General features: G+C 43.9%; 1 protein-coding gene across 3 annotated transcripts in view; it reads left to right on the plus strand.

The window, feature by feature from the left end:
* Positions 1-15,801, plus strand: part of INVS (inversin) — a 65,986-nt gene that overhangs the window by 45,008 nt on the left and 5,177 nt on the right. For 2 of the 3 annotated variants that reach the window (XM_078607013.1, XM_078607002.1), the window contains exons 12-17: positions 2,794-3,003; positions 7,394-7,554; positions 7,930-8,733; positions 8,919-9,159; positions 10,673-11,157; positions 12,810-12,896. In XM_078607013.1, coding sequence (XP_078463139.1) covers positions 2,794-3,003; positions 7,394-7,554; positions 7,930-8,733; positions 8,919-9,159; positions 10,673-11,157; positions 12,810-12,896 — 1,988 coding nt within the window. The remainder of the gene's footprint in view (positions 1-2,793; positions 3,004-7,393; positions 7,555-7,929; positions 8,734-8,918; positions 9,160-10,672; positions 11,158-12,809; positions 12,897-15,801) is intronic. The other variant, XM_078607009.1, reaches the window with a different exon arrangement.

Here is a 15,801-nt window from a genome sequence, read left to right on the forward strand (position 1 = left end):
TGGCAATTGCCGCAGTGTGCATTAGTGAATTGGTTCATTCATTAATTTTACGAATGTAGTTTAAAATTACGAAATGCAGTGGGACGCTTAACCACTGTATTTGAACGTGGCTTCAGAATGCCATATGGACTAAAAGTTTTAACGCCTAGACAAATGCGGATGCGCAGTGGTAACCTACTGGAACTTTGATCAGGGCAGCAGACGTTTTCATTTTAAACAAATGCTAATTAGACATTTTGGAGGGGTAGAAGGCGAGTGCCCAGGATTCTCACATCCTATGCTGCTCGCACTCACTGTCATTGCTTATTCACAGAGGCTTTTGCACCCCGGCTTTACTCGAGCTGAAGCTCACAAAGGGCCACGAGATTGGAGCGAGAGAGAAAGAGACTGCTGGATAAATAATGAATGACGAATAAATCATGCTCTTTCTTCTTTACTTTGTTGTGTTTACTGTGGCTGAAGGGCCGCTGAAATGAGCTGTTAGTGTATATAAAGAGGGTGCAAATGGCGATGAGCGTTATTCGTCATTTCTGATTGAATGTGACAGTCCGGTCAAACTTCTGAACTGGGGAAAAAAGACTGCCAAAGAATGCAGGTGCTTATGAGTAATATATATGTATACTGTCAAAAAAATATATTTTTACATTATTGCAATACAGATTACAGTACAGTGTATGTATTCTTTTTGCCGTCTGTATTATCCGTTTAAAATTACTTTGCCGTAGTATTTCAGAACCAGTGAACTGCTTCCATGGGTGTGGGAGTTACAAATAAGCCTGCTTATAAGCACCAGCTTAAGCTGTAATGTGCATCATCATGAATCGCACACAGAGTATCAACATGAACATGAGTCAAATAAATTGTCTGAAGCTTCGTTTTTATTAATCATTGTTTTCTCCATTGTTTCATGGAAATAATTGAGTACTTATAAATGTCCAACAGCGTGCATATTCCAGAATAGTTTTTAAATCAAGAAAAAAAGATTGCCATATATCTATATACTTGAGCACACGTCATAGGAAATTACATCTGCATGTGGCAGAGAATGAAACTCGCCCATTGCGCACTCAGTTACGTGAATATTTTAAATAGTGGCTTACCTGTTCAAATGCAGTATCCTTTAATAAGAACGCTGCTAATTGTATAATTCCCATTGTTGAGTACGACCACAGCGATGATCTGTGCCCTCAGAAAGCTCCACGATCTGTTGGGTCATTGTAACAAGGTTAAGCATCACTCTCGCATCCTGCAGGCTTTGAGGTTGACTAATAGGGCCTGAGAAGAAAAGGCAAAGAGGCAAATGATTAGAGCTTCCATTTTTTCCTTTTGCAACTGCAGAGTGTTTGTTGTCAGCACATTAATTTCCTCCCTGAAATATTTGTCTCGGAGATTAAGCGCTGGTCCCTGCCAGGGTCGTATGTCTTGTGCACAGCCCCAATCTGAGCGCTCGGGGATGAGTAATTAATCTTGCCGAGCTGTTTTGGTCTGTAATCCATTTGTATCCCCGAGAAATAATGAGTGGGGAGTTTGTTTCGAAGGAGAAAAAAACAAGTATCGATAGTGATGTAAAACTCTTGATGGGAAAGGGATTGCGGTTTAATTGTGCAGCGCGATGAACGACTTACTGCCTGGGCTAGTTTGACGCCAGACTTAAATCCTACCGTGTACCTTGATGTATAATTTAAGTGAATGACAAGACAGAAAGGCTAAAAGTACCAAAAATACGGCTCGCCGATTTATACATAGAAGACTATTATATGGCTTCCATCTAAAATTAATGTGCGTGACAAATATGCTTGAAAACTTTAATTTGTAGATACTCGTAAAATAATGGAACTGCCGTGCTTATGCAATGTTCCAAAAATGTGTGTTACTTAACAGTATGTTTATGCAATACATCAAGTTCCTCTGTGCTGTCCTGCATCTCTTCGCACATGTACTAGCGCTGAAAAGATTAATCTTGTAGTGTTGTGGTAACAATGTGCAGGTTCTTGTTTGTATACAGTATTTGCATGGATATGTTAATAACCTGTAATGTAGTGCACTAATCAGTGTAATTTTGAATGTTCTCCTAGATTAGATGAGGCTGTAAAAAACATTTAAACTTGTTTTTCTGCACAGTGAAAGTGGTACATTTGTAGAGCACTTATTTGGATGTGTTTGCCGAGGCATGCATGTAATGTGAGTGGTTACAATGTGTGCACGGATTTGTGTCCGAGAACCATTTCATAAGCGGCACAGAGATTAATCACCGAGGGAGATTGATTGATTGTCTGACATTGAACAACAGCCTCTGGTTTTCACCACGTGTTCTGTCATTTGGTCACAATCTCGGACACAGCTAAATGACTAAATAACCAGATCATTGATTCCACATTATTTTCCAAGGGCCTATAATATTGCCTGGAGACACTTTCTGCTGTATTTAGAAAATAAACAAAATATGACATAAAAACTAGATTTTTGTTTATAGATACTGTTTTGTGCATTTTAAATCCAGTCATTTTTTTTTGTACTCCTGTGTAGGTTTTTACGATTGTCCTGTACAGCTCTCCAAAGTGTTGTCGGGTTGTACCACACGTTGTTCGGCATGAAGTCTGACAATTCGCGTTACGTGCAAGGAGTTTTAGTTCAGTTCCTAAAGAAGCCTGGAAACACATCAGAGAGGCATTTGCAATGTTATTTTATCCCACGGTCCATCTTGTTGTGTATGCTCATCATATCGTTCTGGCTGTTTAGCAACAGTGTCAGAGCTTGATCCCACCACCTTCTCCCCATTCACATTGACCCCAGGTACACCCCCCTCGACTACGCCCTGCTCGGAGGGCACCAGGAGGTGATCCAGTACATGCTTGAGCATGGGGCCCTCTCCATCGCCGCTATCCAGGACATTGCTGCGACCAAGATCCAGGCCGTGTACCGAGGGCACCGTGTGCGCCGCTCTTATTTGGACCGGAAAAAGTTGCTCATGAAACACGAGCAGCTGCGCAAGCATGCAGCCAGGTACTGCCCAGGGGTTGGGTGCGTCAACCAAAGAGGACGCAAAGACTGCAGTCCAATAATAACAGTCGGTCAAATAATCGCCTTGCTGAAATGCGTGTGGGGTGGTGTGTTTCTCTGTTGGCACTTCTAAGACAGTGGTAGAAGTTCTGAAATCCTATGGGGGCCCAGTCTCTACATATGACAGCCGCTGTTGACGTTACTCAAAGTGTTACTCATTTATTGACTCCATTTGTAAACCAAATGCTCTTCCATAGCACCACCCAGTCAAGGTATAGTAATAGTCTTGTATTTATCCAGGATAGCCTCTCTGTGTCTAAATATACATTTCTTAGAGTGTTTTGCCTTAGGGAGGAAATGGTGGGCCCTAAAGAAATCCCACCTATGATTGGGGGTGACATTCAAAATCCACATCTACAATTCAAGACCACATTTGCTGTACTGCCATCAGTACATGCTGAAATCTTCACGATCCATCGTGGCCAGAAATGAGTCTTTTAAGCTTAGAGGGTAAATGTGGGGTGTGGGAATAGGGAAAAGGGTGAAGGTTTGACTTAAATAGGTAATGACCCAAGCCCAAAACAGGCACATAGCACACATGCATGATTTAATGCAACATGCATCCTGTTAATGCAAGCCATTATTTGTTCACACCCATAGCCTTTACCTAATACCAGTGTCTGGTTGTTACGCCATGCTGATGGATATACATCCAGCAGCATGTGTAGCTGGGAACAGTGACATGCTCCACCCCAGTGAGAGTTGGCGCGGTCACAATAGGTGACTTAAGAAATCCAAGGTGGGTCCAATGTGCGTGTAGCCGTGTACGTCAAACGAATGCACTCCAGGAGATTTGTGTAGGTCAGACATTTAAAGTCAAAGCTCTTGTTAAAAACAGCCCAATACTCTTTTTTTGTTGTATATACAAACTATAATATCATATAATTTACACGTGTACCTTTGTACATCACGTAAACTATCGACACACAAAAGATAGGATGATGCCCAGCAATGCATAAAGCTCGGGTCGTGACTGCACAGCGCATATATTTACTTTCCTCTTAATGTCCTATACCGTTTGTGTGGGTCAGTGTAGGCATAAGATTAACTGCTACTACACAGGAATAGGTGATGTCAACATATGGCATTGTATTGAGATTTCGTGATAACAATAATGTACAGCCCTTTGTCAATTCCCTGCTTGGTGAAGACCTCCTCATGCAATATCTGTCATGGGATTGTTTTGAACGCACTTCACCACGCTGGTCAGTGTGGGTTTGTAAATTCTGGGTTGGTAAGTTATAAGTTATGATGCCTTGATTAAATCTTGCAGGTTACAGTCTTTCAGAACACAACATAGTATAACTGGTCAAAATAATATATTTGAATAATATTAGAATCATAAGGTTTGACATGGGTCACAGCCTGATTGATTTTGTGTGCATTAACATGCGAACCTTATGGGGAGACCCCGGGGTCCCATAGGCCCCCGGCTCTCGCATAAACTGCGTTGCGACGTCATTTTATGTCTGTTGAAGGCGAACGATACGGCGATCTATTCCTCTCGAAGGGCTCTACACGATGCGCTAATCAAAGTTTAAAAGTTGTGTTTATGACTACGGCAATTTTGGCAACGACGGGTGCTTGGTGAGGAACGAGAGGATTGATTTCTGGTGGGTCGTGGCGTTTATGTGTGCGGTGGGTCGGAGTCGCCAAAAATAAATTAATTACGATGTTGACTTCCGTTTATTCGGGACTCCTGGGTCTCGCCATGAGGTTCAAGTATACAAAGAGTACAATTGCAATGCTGCGCACAGTATTATGACAATCAAAAAATACAACTCTTGTATGTCTTAGACTGAAGGATTACACATTTTTATAAATGTCTTTTCACGCAACTTGGTACAGCATCGGACAGCACATTGCCTCGTACTGCCGATCCACAACAGAGAGCAGGTGAAAGGCAGCAAGTGGAGGCTGAAAAAGCGGCTCGATAATTATCAGCGCCCTTGATGCATCATATGACAATGATGCATCATATGACAATGATGCAGTGTAAATCCTAGCAGGCAATGACGGCATCTGACGTAAATTACAGATGGTGTCTTGAGTTATCGCCTCGGAGCGCTGTACACGTTGCTGTACTCGTAGGCTGAGCTCTAATGCAAGTCATGGAGTGGGAATGTTTATCAGCGACTGAGTAAGCGGTGGCAGCTGCGCTTCCCTTGTGTTATCTTGACAAAACAATTGAGAGTAATGACACGTCCACACCTCTGTTCATTCTTCAGCCACTGAGTAGTAATAGGACAGGACAGATGCCCTCTTCGATAACAGTGAGGCTGTCTAATGTTCCGTGGGGCATGTCAGTTTGTGGCTGAATTGTGCTCTGTGTGCATGTTGTTTAAGCACATTAAATCCATTATGGCAGAGTGGATAATACTGTCAAGATATGATTTCGTAGTGTGTTTACATAAAGGGCTGCTAAATTATCCTCATCTGAACCAGTAGTTATCCTTAAAATTGCAAGTTACGTCGTATATTTTGTGTTAGCGTGAAATAACTGTTTTGCATTACCTGTGTATTTTTGGTTTTCGAGATTACCGCGTACAATCATAGAGGAAGATTCGCATTGTTGGTAAACGTGCACGATAGTTATATTTATTTTACCAAAACAGCCCCAAGTCTCCCATTGCCATCACAGGGAAAATTATAGAGACAGTTTTTTTTTTTTACCAGGTCCTAAAGATATTAAATGATGCCGAAATAGTACTGATGCTTGTATTGTTATTTCATATATACATATATATGAAGCGTACATTTGTCAATTGTTATTTGGGAGATCGATAACAGTTAAAATCTTGAGGTCACTAAGCTTCTTCTTGGTTCTTTCGGTAAAGTCACGTAGAAGGGAAATAATAAAATAATACAAATAAAACATAATAAAATACAATTCTCACGACGTTTGGGCCTCAACGCAAGCAGCCGTCCTCAGGTGAAGAACAGGTCTGTCGGAAAGACAGCGTCTGAATGAACACCACTAAGCTTGTGAGACGATATTGCACTCAGCATCAACCTACAACCAGTTTAAATGCATCCGGTTCTTCATCAATATTGCATATGTTTGATCATGATGCATTTAAAGAGAGTTTTGAAAGTTCAATTATAAATATAGTTTTCCACATATCCAGTGATTTCAAACTTTTGCTAAGACTCAGGGGCAGAGAAGCGATGCTGCAGCTGAATTTACAAACCACTGGGGTTACACAGATCTGTGTCAGGTGTTGCTTTTTAATTAATGAAAACACGCAAAACCCCTCTAAGCTGCCAAGGCTTCAATTTGAATATATGTAACAGCTGCAGAAATAGCTTTTAATTAGCTTGTTTAATCTCTATAATAAAGCCTAATATGTGTTTGCAGTTTGGTAAATTACTGCACACATGCTTAAGAGAGGCCCCACAGAAACAAAGCAATATTAATCAGCTTAAAAAGTCTCCAAAGGCTTGTGCTTTTCTGACTACGGCATACAGATTGAATGTGACGAGCGCACAGAGGCATCGGATGAAAAATACCACATCTTTGTTTTTGTGTTGAATTCTACACAGATATAAAAGCCACACCTGGTGTCTTTACTGTTTGGTAGCGGGCTTTTAGATTTTCTAGAAAATGTGACACTTCATTTGCAACTCCCCTGGCTGTCTCTTATATTCATATGATAGCCGTCAATTAAATTTTCCCATGTCTTGTCTGCCGTGGCATATGTTTTAAAAATGTAATATTCCAGACGTTGGCGTGGATACACAGCTCATTAGCTGAATGGATTCACTGTGCAAATAAGAAAACTTCTGTTGTTATTTACACAATAGCTATACTGTGCTACCGAGTTTTACCAAAATTAATTATTAAAGTTTTCAAAGATACCATTAAATATATACCAGAGCTAAAGGTCAGTGGGGATTTATTCGAAAAAATATATATGCAAGCCTCACCTATTCGCAGTAATACCGGGAGCAGGGAGGGGCTTGATAGTAGGAAGATTAACCTTTTTGTGAATATGTGAAGGCTTTCACATGGACACGTGTGAGCTGTAACTGACAAAAGCTTAGCAAAGGACACAATGTGAAACGTACAATGTGTGGTGGGGTTTAATTACCAAACTTTTTGGACATATAAAAGGTGACATGTAACACCATGCTTTTTAAATACATATAAAACATATTGCTGTACAGTAAAAAAAAAATGTGAAAAGTTTAATTTCTGAATATTTGATGTGAGAATAGACGAGGTTTGCCTTTACAAGCTATCTTGAGAATTCTGGGACGATTATTGGTATCCTTTGTTCATTGTGGTCCCACCTCCTTTTTAAATAACAGAAAGCGTCCTTTCTAACCCCAGCAGGAAGAGAGAGGAGGTGAACAGGAGAAAAGAGGCAGCGCAGAAGCTATTGAAGATTGGAGAAAGTGGTGCCGAGGCCCAAAATCAAGAGAGGCTCGTGCAGCAGGGGGTCCACAGGAAGGAGCCTTGTGCAGAGACCACGCTTGAAGGAGGAGAATGTGGTACGATAAGCTGAAGCGCCTCTGTGTTGTCAAATAATTGGGTCAGCAGTAGAAGCACAAAATGCGTTCGTTTGATGACCGATCGACCGCGGTTTTATTATTATTTGTACAATTTGGGGTTTTAAAAGGAAGCTTTGAATGATGAGCATTCCTTCTTGCGAGGCGGGCTCTGTTATGTCGCTGTAAATTGTGCATTTGCTCGTGCTTGAACATGTCAATGGGAAGGAAACATTTTCCGAAGCTTAATAACATAAAATGTGTATTTTGGCTTATGATCTAAAAAGTATCTGTGGCAAACTGGAAATGGTGGCACTGTTTAATTGGCCAAACTATTCAAGCAGCCTACACGAGTGCTGTTGTCGTTTTCTCTCAAAGGACGACACGCTCGTGAGCAGGAGAGAGCGAAGCAAGCACTGTCTGCCACGGGCACCCGTGGTCCCACCAGGTCTGGTGCTCCAGAGAAGGCCCCATCCAATAGCGCTGGTGGTGAGGTACCAGAGAGAACTGATGCTGCCACTCTGCATCATTCAGCCTCTGAGGGTGAACTGCGGGCATCTATCGCGGGCCGCGGAGCGACCACCAAAGCGAAAAGCATCCAGCAGCTGCCTCAGCCCGACACCACCAGTCCGAGTCCCAGGAGCGGCAGCAAAGAACCGCCGCCGCCTGCAAGCGGCAGCGGGGGCGGTGGCGGCGGCAACAGCAATGGTAGTAGCATTGAGAAACGCAGCTCGGCTGGGAGAAAAAGCAAACCTGGCGACGTTGCAATTGGTAACCAGGTTAGACCAGAGAAACAGTCGGGTGGATCACAGCAGCAAAACAGCAGCGAGGACGCAAAGAAAGAGAAAAAGCACCATTCAAAGTCGAGAAAGGAGGGCAAAATGTGTGCAGATGGCAGTGGGTACTGCTGCCACAAGCACTCGCCGGGTTTGTGTGGACGGACCTCACCGGTTTTGAGCAGTGACAGAAGGGATGCCAAGCATTCACACAGAGGCACATGCAGTGAATGTAAGTATCGGCATCCAGAGAAGTCGGGGAAATCAAAAAGCACACATAACAACTTGTCAAGAATTAACGAAGATGCTGTACTCGGAGCTTCGGCGCAGAATCGAACACGTTCGGCACATGGTATGCAAATTCGGCCAGAGAACGACGAAGAAATACCTCACGTCACAAAAACGGGTAAGAACATCATATTATCTGACTGGTTACCAGGCTGTGCTTTCATTGTTTTTAGTTTACATTACAAACCACATTTTAGTATTTTCATTTGTCCAAATTATTTAATATATGCTCTGATTTGATATCTATAGCATGTAAAATCATTTAAAAACTCCCGGTCTCATTTGTGTCCTTTACACTTTCAGAATCAGCAAAATCCTCGCCACAAATTTGCAAGAGAAGTGAAAGAGAGTATCCAAGAGGAGGGGGTGGCGGCAGGTGGGAGGCTGGAGGCAAAGGTCACGCGCTGCCCATTCCACACGGCTCGAACATCATGGAGCTGGCACTTGAGGTGCGACTGCAGATCGTACAACGGGAGAGGAGACGCAAGGATCTCTTCCGGAGGAAGCAGCAGGCGGCCACCCTCATCCAGAGGACGTGGCACAGGTGAAAACAAACGCCTCCTGTGCCTGCGTAGGGTTCTGTGGTGGGTGCCTCCTTGAGTGGGGTGCCACGGTGGCGAGATATTAACTACCTCGCCTGGTATACAGGAGGTCGTGGGTTCAATCCTGACCCCGTCACCTGTGTATTTGGAGTTTGCATGTTCTCCCTGTGGTCGTGTGGATTTTTCTCCGGGTCGTTCTGTTTTTCCCTCCACATTTAGAATCATGCATTTAGATTATTTGGCTGCTATAAATTTCCTCATGACAAGCCACTTCGTTGAGCTATCATTTTTGGCCAGATCGCTTCTGAAAAAGAGCTATATAGCTCAGTGGGTCTTACCTGGTCAAATAAAATAAAAGAGTAGAAATTACTTGGATAGCAATCCAGATTGTACCATCTTGTCATTGGCTTCAAGCAATAGTGACAGTTTGGCAGATGGGTGTTCTGGCTCAAGTCTTCATGGAATTTTAACAATGTTCAACTGCATATCATTGACAAGATTCCACAATGTTGCATAATCTCTATGCAAATAATGGCATTCGGCTACTTTGCAATCTTGTGCTTTTGTGCATTCTCTCACCTGTTGTAGTGACCACTCCCCATGAATTTTGATCAGTGTTTGCAACATTACCATAGTTTTCTGATATATTTGGCACCGAGGCATTTTTGCTCACATATATGTAACTGCTTAAATGTCGTTATTGCGGAGCCCCTCATAGCCGCAGAGCACTCGCCAGCTTGGCACGTGAGCACTACACCATTCCAAATCGGTACGCCTTGGGAGATGGTAAAAGCCAAACAAGGGAAGTGTCCCGGAACTGAACACGTCACGCTGCATTTGTCTTGATCACACGATGGATGCGTCGTGTCTCCTTGCCGCCTCCACCCTCCCCTTCCGACGATCCCCTCTTCTACCACTCCAAACACTCCCAGCCCCCCCACGCCCACCATTGCGTAGCACAGCAGCTGTATCATGCGTGCCAAGTTCCTTTGCACCATGGCTTGCACTACCCGTGTCCCCATGTACCAAGACGCTGCTGTGGCACCAGCGCTCACTCAGGCGTTCCTTTGTCCCATGGTGGCTACAGCGTGTCTCTTGTTTTTTGCATTATTGATTCTTTGGATTTTTTTTAGCTCTATGTGAAGTTGCGGGGCTCTTATTTATTAGCGAGCAGCAAAAGGCAGTTGTCAGTTAAGTGGAAATAATCCCTTAAATAGCGTGCTCTTTTTACTGCATAGTTACTCATTACAGCTCTTATGGCAAATACCCCAGAAATAATTTCACTGAAACTTGGTCGTTTTTGGATTATTAAGATAAAATAAAACAACGACCACTCTCAGTTTTGAAGTAATTCCTATTATCTTTTCGTTCTACAATGTTATCCTAACGTGTTTTTTCAATGCAATACGCACATACCCATCGAGAAATGTAGGTATGTAATTACATTCTATATTACAAAGGACTGCCTGTGTATTTTATATGCCACTCATGTCAGTTTCCTTTCATTACCCTCAGGTACAAAGCACGTCAACTGTGCGTGTCTAAACAAGCGACAAACACAACACTGTCCAGAGTCAACAAAGCCAAGACGATAAAGGACAAATCTTCCGAGCAGCTGAGCAATGCCCAACAGAGAGCACTGGCAAGCAGATCTCCTGTAAAACGCGCATCAAAGATCAATGAGGAAAAGATGAAGCTTGGCAGCAGCAGGATAGCAGACGGGCCATCAGCAGTGTGCAACAGTCACTCAGGGATTCCCGAAGGTGCTCAATCGAACGGCTCCGAGATGGCTCCCCATGCACCGCTTTGCTCTGATCCTGATGAGCGCTGGAGAAGAGAGATGGCCGCTCTCACCATCCAGCTCGCCTGGAAAAGATTCCATGCAATCAGGGAGCCCAGGCCGCACCGGTCGGCCAGAGGACGCTGCAGCAAAGTGGCCCCTCGGTGGGATGCACGGGCGAGGGCAGCAGCACAGCTAGCCCTGATACGGCGCGTCTACGGTAAGAGGCAAGCCACAGGCAACCTATGTAGCACAGCACAGCCCCAGCTAGTGTGGAGGGTGCACAGCAGTGAGGTAAGCATTAGTATTGAAAGAATAGTGCTAATAAATAAGGCAATAGGACTACAGATGAGCATCTGCTAAATACGAGGTATAACATAGTTAGCGTGCATGCCTAATGCAGCAATCTCATTGCGACTCTGTACTGTGTAGCACATTTTTGACATCAGTGACCACACGTGTAACTTGTAAAACATTTGTTAAATATCATTTCGTTGATTCAAATTGAAAAGGGAGTCATTATGCCCTCAGAACAGCTGACACGTTAAGGCTTAAACATTTTGCCCTCATAGAAATTTAATAACTCATTTAGTAGAGAATCGGAGAATGTCAAAACCACATTCCCTCAAAAAAATACGTAACTTCCATGCTCCAGAGCATCGCTGCTTTGCTCTGAAGTTTGCAGCCACTGGGCCGCAAAGTGAGCAGAGAGGCAGCCGTCCGAGACAGGGTAGCAGAGGGGTCATGGGTACGTTTCCTCCTGTCACTTTCGTTGAAGGCTGTGGACACATAGATTAGCGGCCTGCGTGAAAATCCACCGCTCGACTCTCCCATAAGCTTGGCGGCCTTCCAAGTGCCACTTGATGCCTTGTCACATCCTTGTTCAGATTGTCAAGAAGCCCATCAGCTGGGTCTATCACCTGCTGCTGGCTCGTGACTGGGGGTTTTTTCTGTTTACTTTATTAGCGTCTCATCTTTATGCGCCCTCTTTTACTGTTTTCTTACCCTTGGACCCCACTGCCATTGCTTCCCACCACATCTTAGTTTTGTTTGTATATATGTATATATATATATTTTTTACTCGTGTTCTTGTGAGGGGACTGACCACAGGAATATGCAATTTCCGTCACTGGCTCAGGACCTCTTATAGACACATGGGTAGAGACAAAAGAAAAATAATTTTGGGGATTTGTATAAAGTGTTGATGTCAAACTCATACCAACGGTAATGTTAATATTCAATGTGGTTAAATATAAAAACTAAATTTTTATCTTGATACACGGATGTCTCACAGATGTAGCATGTCTGCATTCACATCACAATTTAATTGGTTAGAGTGTTCATGTCAGACCCTCTATTTGCTTTGAAAATTATATCGACGAGCATTGAAGCCTTTAGAGGGGTTGGTCCACCAAGTAAAATGTTGATATACAATGTCCACATGTTGGATTATTGACACGAAAACATTTAAAATCACCCCAAGAACAACATTTTAAAACTGAAAACCAATGGCTCTCTTCCGAGTGATCTGTATTAATACAAGGAAAATAGACTTTAAATATATACACGTCACACGCATAACCATAAGGGGCGACTTATTTTGTTCAAAGAAAATGCGCAACAAAATTACATTTACTTAAAAAATGGTATTCGGTGAATGTCGTGTTATATCTGCCATTCTGACCTCTTGATTCCAGAAGTTATTAAGGAAAGCCTTCAGAACCATGTCGCTGCATTTCTGAGATGTTATCCCTCAGCAGATGCTTTCCAATCTTTGCTTTGCTTTTCCTTTGCTCGTGCCCTCCGTGCCCCCGCGTATCCCTTCCTCCTGGCTGAGAGCACGACATGACACGTGATGGCTGTTCCTCGCAGGCGAGCCTCAGGGGCCATGTGGACAGCGTGTGCCCAGGGCCTCCCCCAAGGCGAGCCTCGCCAGCCACTCTTCCCTGCGTGCCGTGGGTAAGGGGATGGATGCGCCACATTCCCTCGAGAAGGTGCACCGGGCGCACCACATTTCTACATTGACCACTCGTGCCAGAAGCTTGCTGCGAGTGGCTAAAGAACACAGAAGAGAGGCCAACTTTGTTTTCAGGGCCGTGATGAAGGTGGTGCGTTGAATTTCAAAGTTTGAAGGACACAGGAAGGAAGCACACAGGACGGGTTAAATGCAAACTACCATTTTCTTCATATCAAGTGTATAGCCTTACGTTACATGCTGTGCGCTCGTCACTAAACGTGTATGTTTTTCTGTCGGGGTTATATTTTTTGTTCGTATTTGACAAGCACGCACCACAATGTTCATAGAATGCATCATATGAGAGGCAGACCAATATTTTCCTCCGAGGAGCTCCCATACAAAGCACCAAACGAAACTATCAGGAAGGCAATTTCCACCACAGACCGACGATCAATGCTTTAAAACGGGTTCTTTTCCCCAATGAATCATCTTTGATAGTTCTGCCTGTAATCGTACAGTTGAGAAATGAGCACGTTAATGCAAACACAATAGTTTGGTAATTATATAATTAGCGATGACTGTTTAAGCCTTCAGCCATTTAACGCTCCTTATTAAATAACATCCATTGAGTAATTAAGGAGTCCTCAAAATCAAAAAATATTTACAGAAGAAAATAAAAACTGTCATGCGCCAGGTTTTTTTTGAGCAAGCAAGCCTTTAGAGAGACACCGTGCTTATGAAATCTTACGGTGCTGCACAAATATGCATTCATGCCATTGCTCTGGAGCACACTCGCAAGAGCACAAAAACACATTGTGGCACAAATGCGTATTGGCAGGGCGATGCATATTCAAGGGAATACTGCTCTCTCCAGACGGAGCGGGGAGGATTTGGATACTGAATGCGGATTAGAGGCTATGTTTTATTGATTGTGCTCTCGCTTCACTGTATTCCCAATCCCCCAAATATTAGGCTTTGTTATGCTGCAAAAACAATGTGATATTACTCGGTGTGCGAGGGAGGCACAGCGGCACGCAGGCTGGGTAGGCTTCGCTCGGCGTAAAGACAAACTTGCTGCGAATGAAGTGGAAGTCCTTCAGATTACAGGTGACGGTGGGTCATTGATGGAGTTTGCTGGGTATTAAAATTGAGAGGTTCCCGTAGCTTGAAGGGTGTCGCAGCAGGTGTGAATTTATATTTGTCTATATCTTCGCTGGAGTGTGGCGTTCTAAATTATTCACGATGTCATCGCTGCGAAATAGAATTTGCTGCCCCCTGCGCTGCACCTTTCTCCTTCAGTCAGGCTCCGGCGTGAGTCTCCCTGGCCACAGCTGTGGAAGCGAATAGCGCACTGCACACACAAGGCACCAGCACAAAGACAAAGATCCGCCGTATAGCCTTGCACAGGCTGTTGGGGCAAGTGCTCTTAGCGAGCACCTATGAAGGCCGGCAAGGCACACGAGGGGATGGGTGCCAGCACCACTCCCGGCCGCCTTTGTCTCCCAAGTGGCGATGTTTACACACCGCACCAGGTACTCATTTGAGGCCGAGTCGACCTTGGGGAGGCCCAGGACCGTTTCAGATAATCGTCACTGGTGTTGGCCGTAAGCGGGAATTGAACTCGGGTTGCCGGGTTTGTAGTGCAGCGTGCTACCTGCTACACTACTGCTCCCCCAAGCAGGCGCACACATACAAGCACGCGCACACATACAAGCACATGCACACATACAAACACGCGCACACCCCTCTGCTCTTGCCTGGAGCAGCAGCAGCACCCCCCAGCAAATTTTGTCCATGTCCCCTAGAGACCCAATTTATAATGAATGCAGACTGGGGTTTTTTTTTTACAATTATTATAACCACTTTGTCATTTGTCTATCAACGAGGCGTGTGAAAAAGAGGTGTTTTGGGCAATTCAACAATCGTAAGTAGAGCATTGAGCATTCGAAACGTTTAGAAAATTATGTTTTACTTTTCTACAACAGATTTATTCTCCAATGAACAAATGGCTTTAACATGATGTACGTCTCCAGATTCCTGTAAGTCTTGCACATGACCACGTCAGCATTGGCTCTGCAAGGAAATACGGTTTTATAGAAAATTCCCATGCAGTGAACCAGCGTTGTTGGTATTTTAGGTAGTTTTTTTGTGAATGGATGTACATGTTCATCTTGTTTAGGAATTGTCTTTTGTCCAATAACCTAATCCAGAATACATGACGTGACTGTGACCTTCCTATACATGACACTGCACCGGGCATTATATGAAGCTGCGGCTTTTGTTTTATGGGCCGCAATGTGGTTTCTGCCTTCGTCAGACTCTTGCATGCTGCGTGTGCGTGCACAAGGTGAACGGAATGTCACTGGGAGTCACACTCTGTGGACTTGGACTACTCGTGCTGCGGTTTTTCTCCTTTTATAAGAAAAAATTCAAACTCTTTGCGTCAAACGGGTGGGGCCAGGCCTCACTTTAAATTCTTAAGGGTTTATTTGGAAACAGATGTTCATTTTGGCTTCCCCAATGCACGTAGACAAAAACAGCAACTTTCCGAATGCCCAAACTTGTTCCTCGCCGAATAAAAACTGCCTACGTAAACAGTTGGAAAGATAATTTGCATCCTTCCCAGGCACTGTCTTGACATTATGTACAGCAATAAATGCCCTCCCGTCAGGCCGGAATACCTTTTTATGGAGACGTACATGGCTATTTAATATGTGTCTAGCCACGCTGCCGAGTGTATTTCAGCATGAGTACTAGTCCATAACAGTGCTGTCAAGTGCTTTGCTGCAGTCATAGTCCATGAACATGCATGTCTTGTCTTTAAAACGGAAACACATAAAGCATTTTTACAAGGCACTTGCGCTCGCACAGAATGAGGGCAAGAAGGCGGATGGCTGACTATGATGA

This window comes from Lampetra planeri, chromosome 2 (genome assembly GCF_965212315.1).
Source record: "Lampetra planeri chromosome 2, kcLamPlan1.2.h2, whole genome shotgun sequence".
Classification (NCBI taxonomy): Eukaryota; Metazoa; Chordata; class Hyperoartia; order Petromyzontiformes; family Petromyzontidae; genus Lampetra; species Lampetra planeri.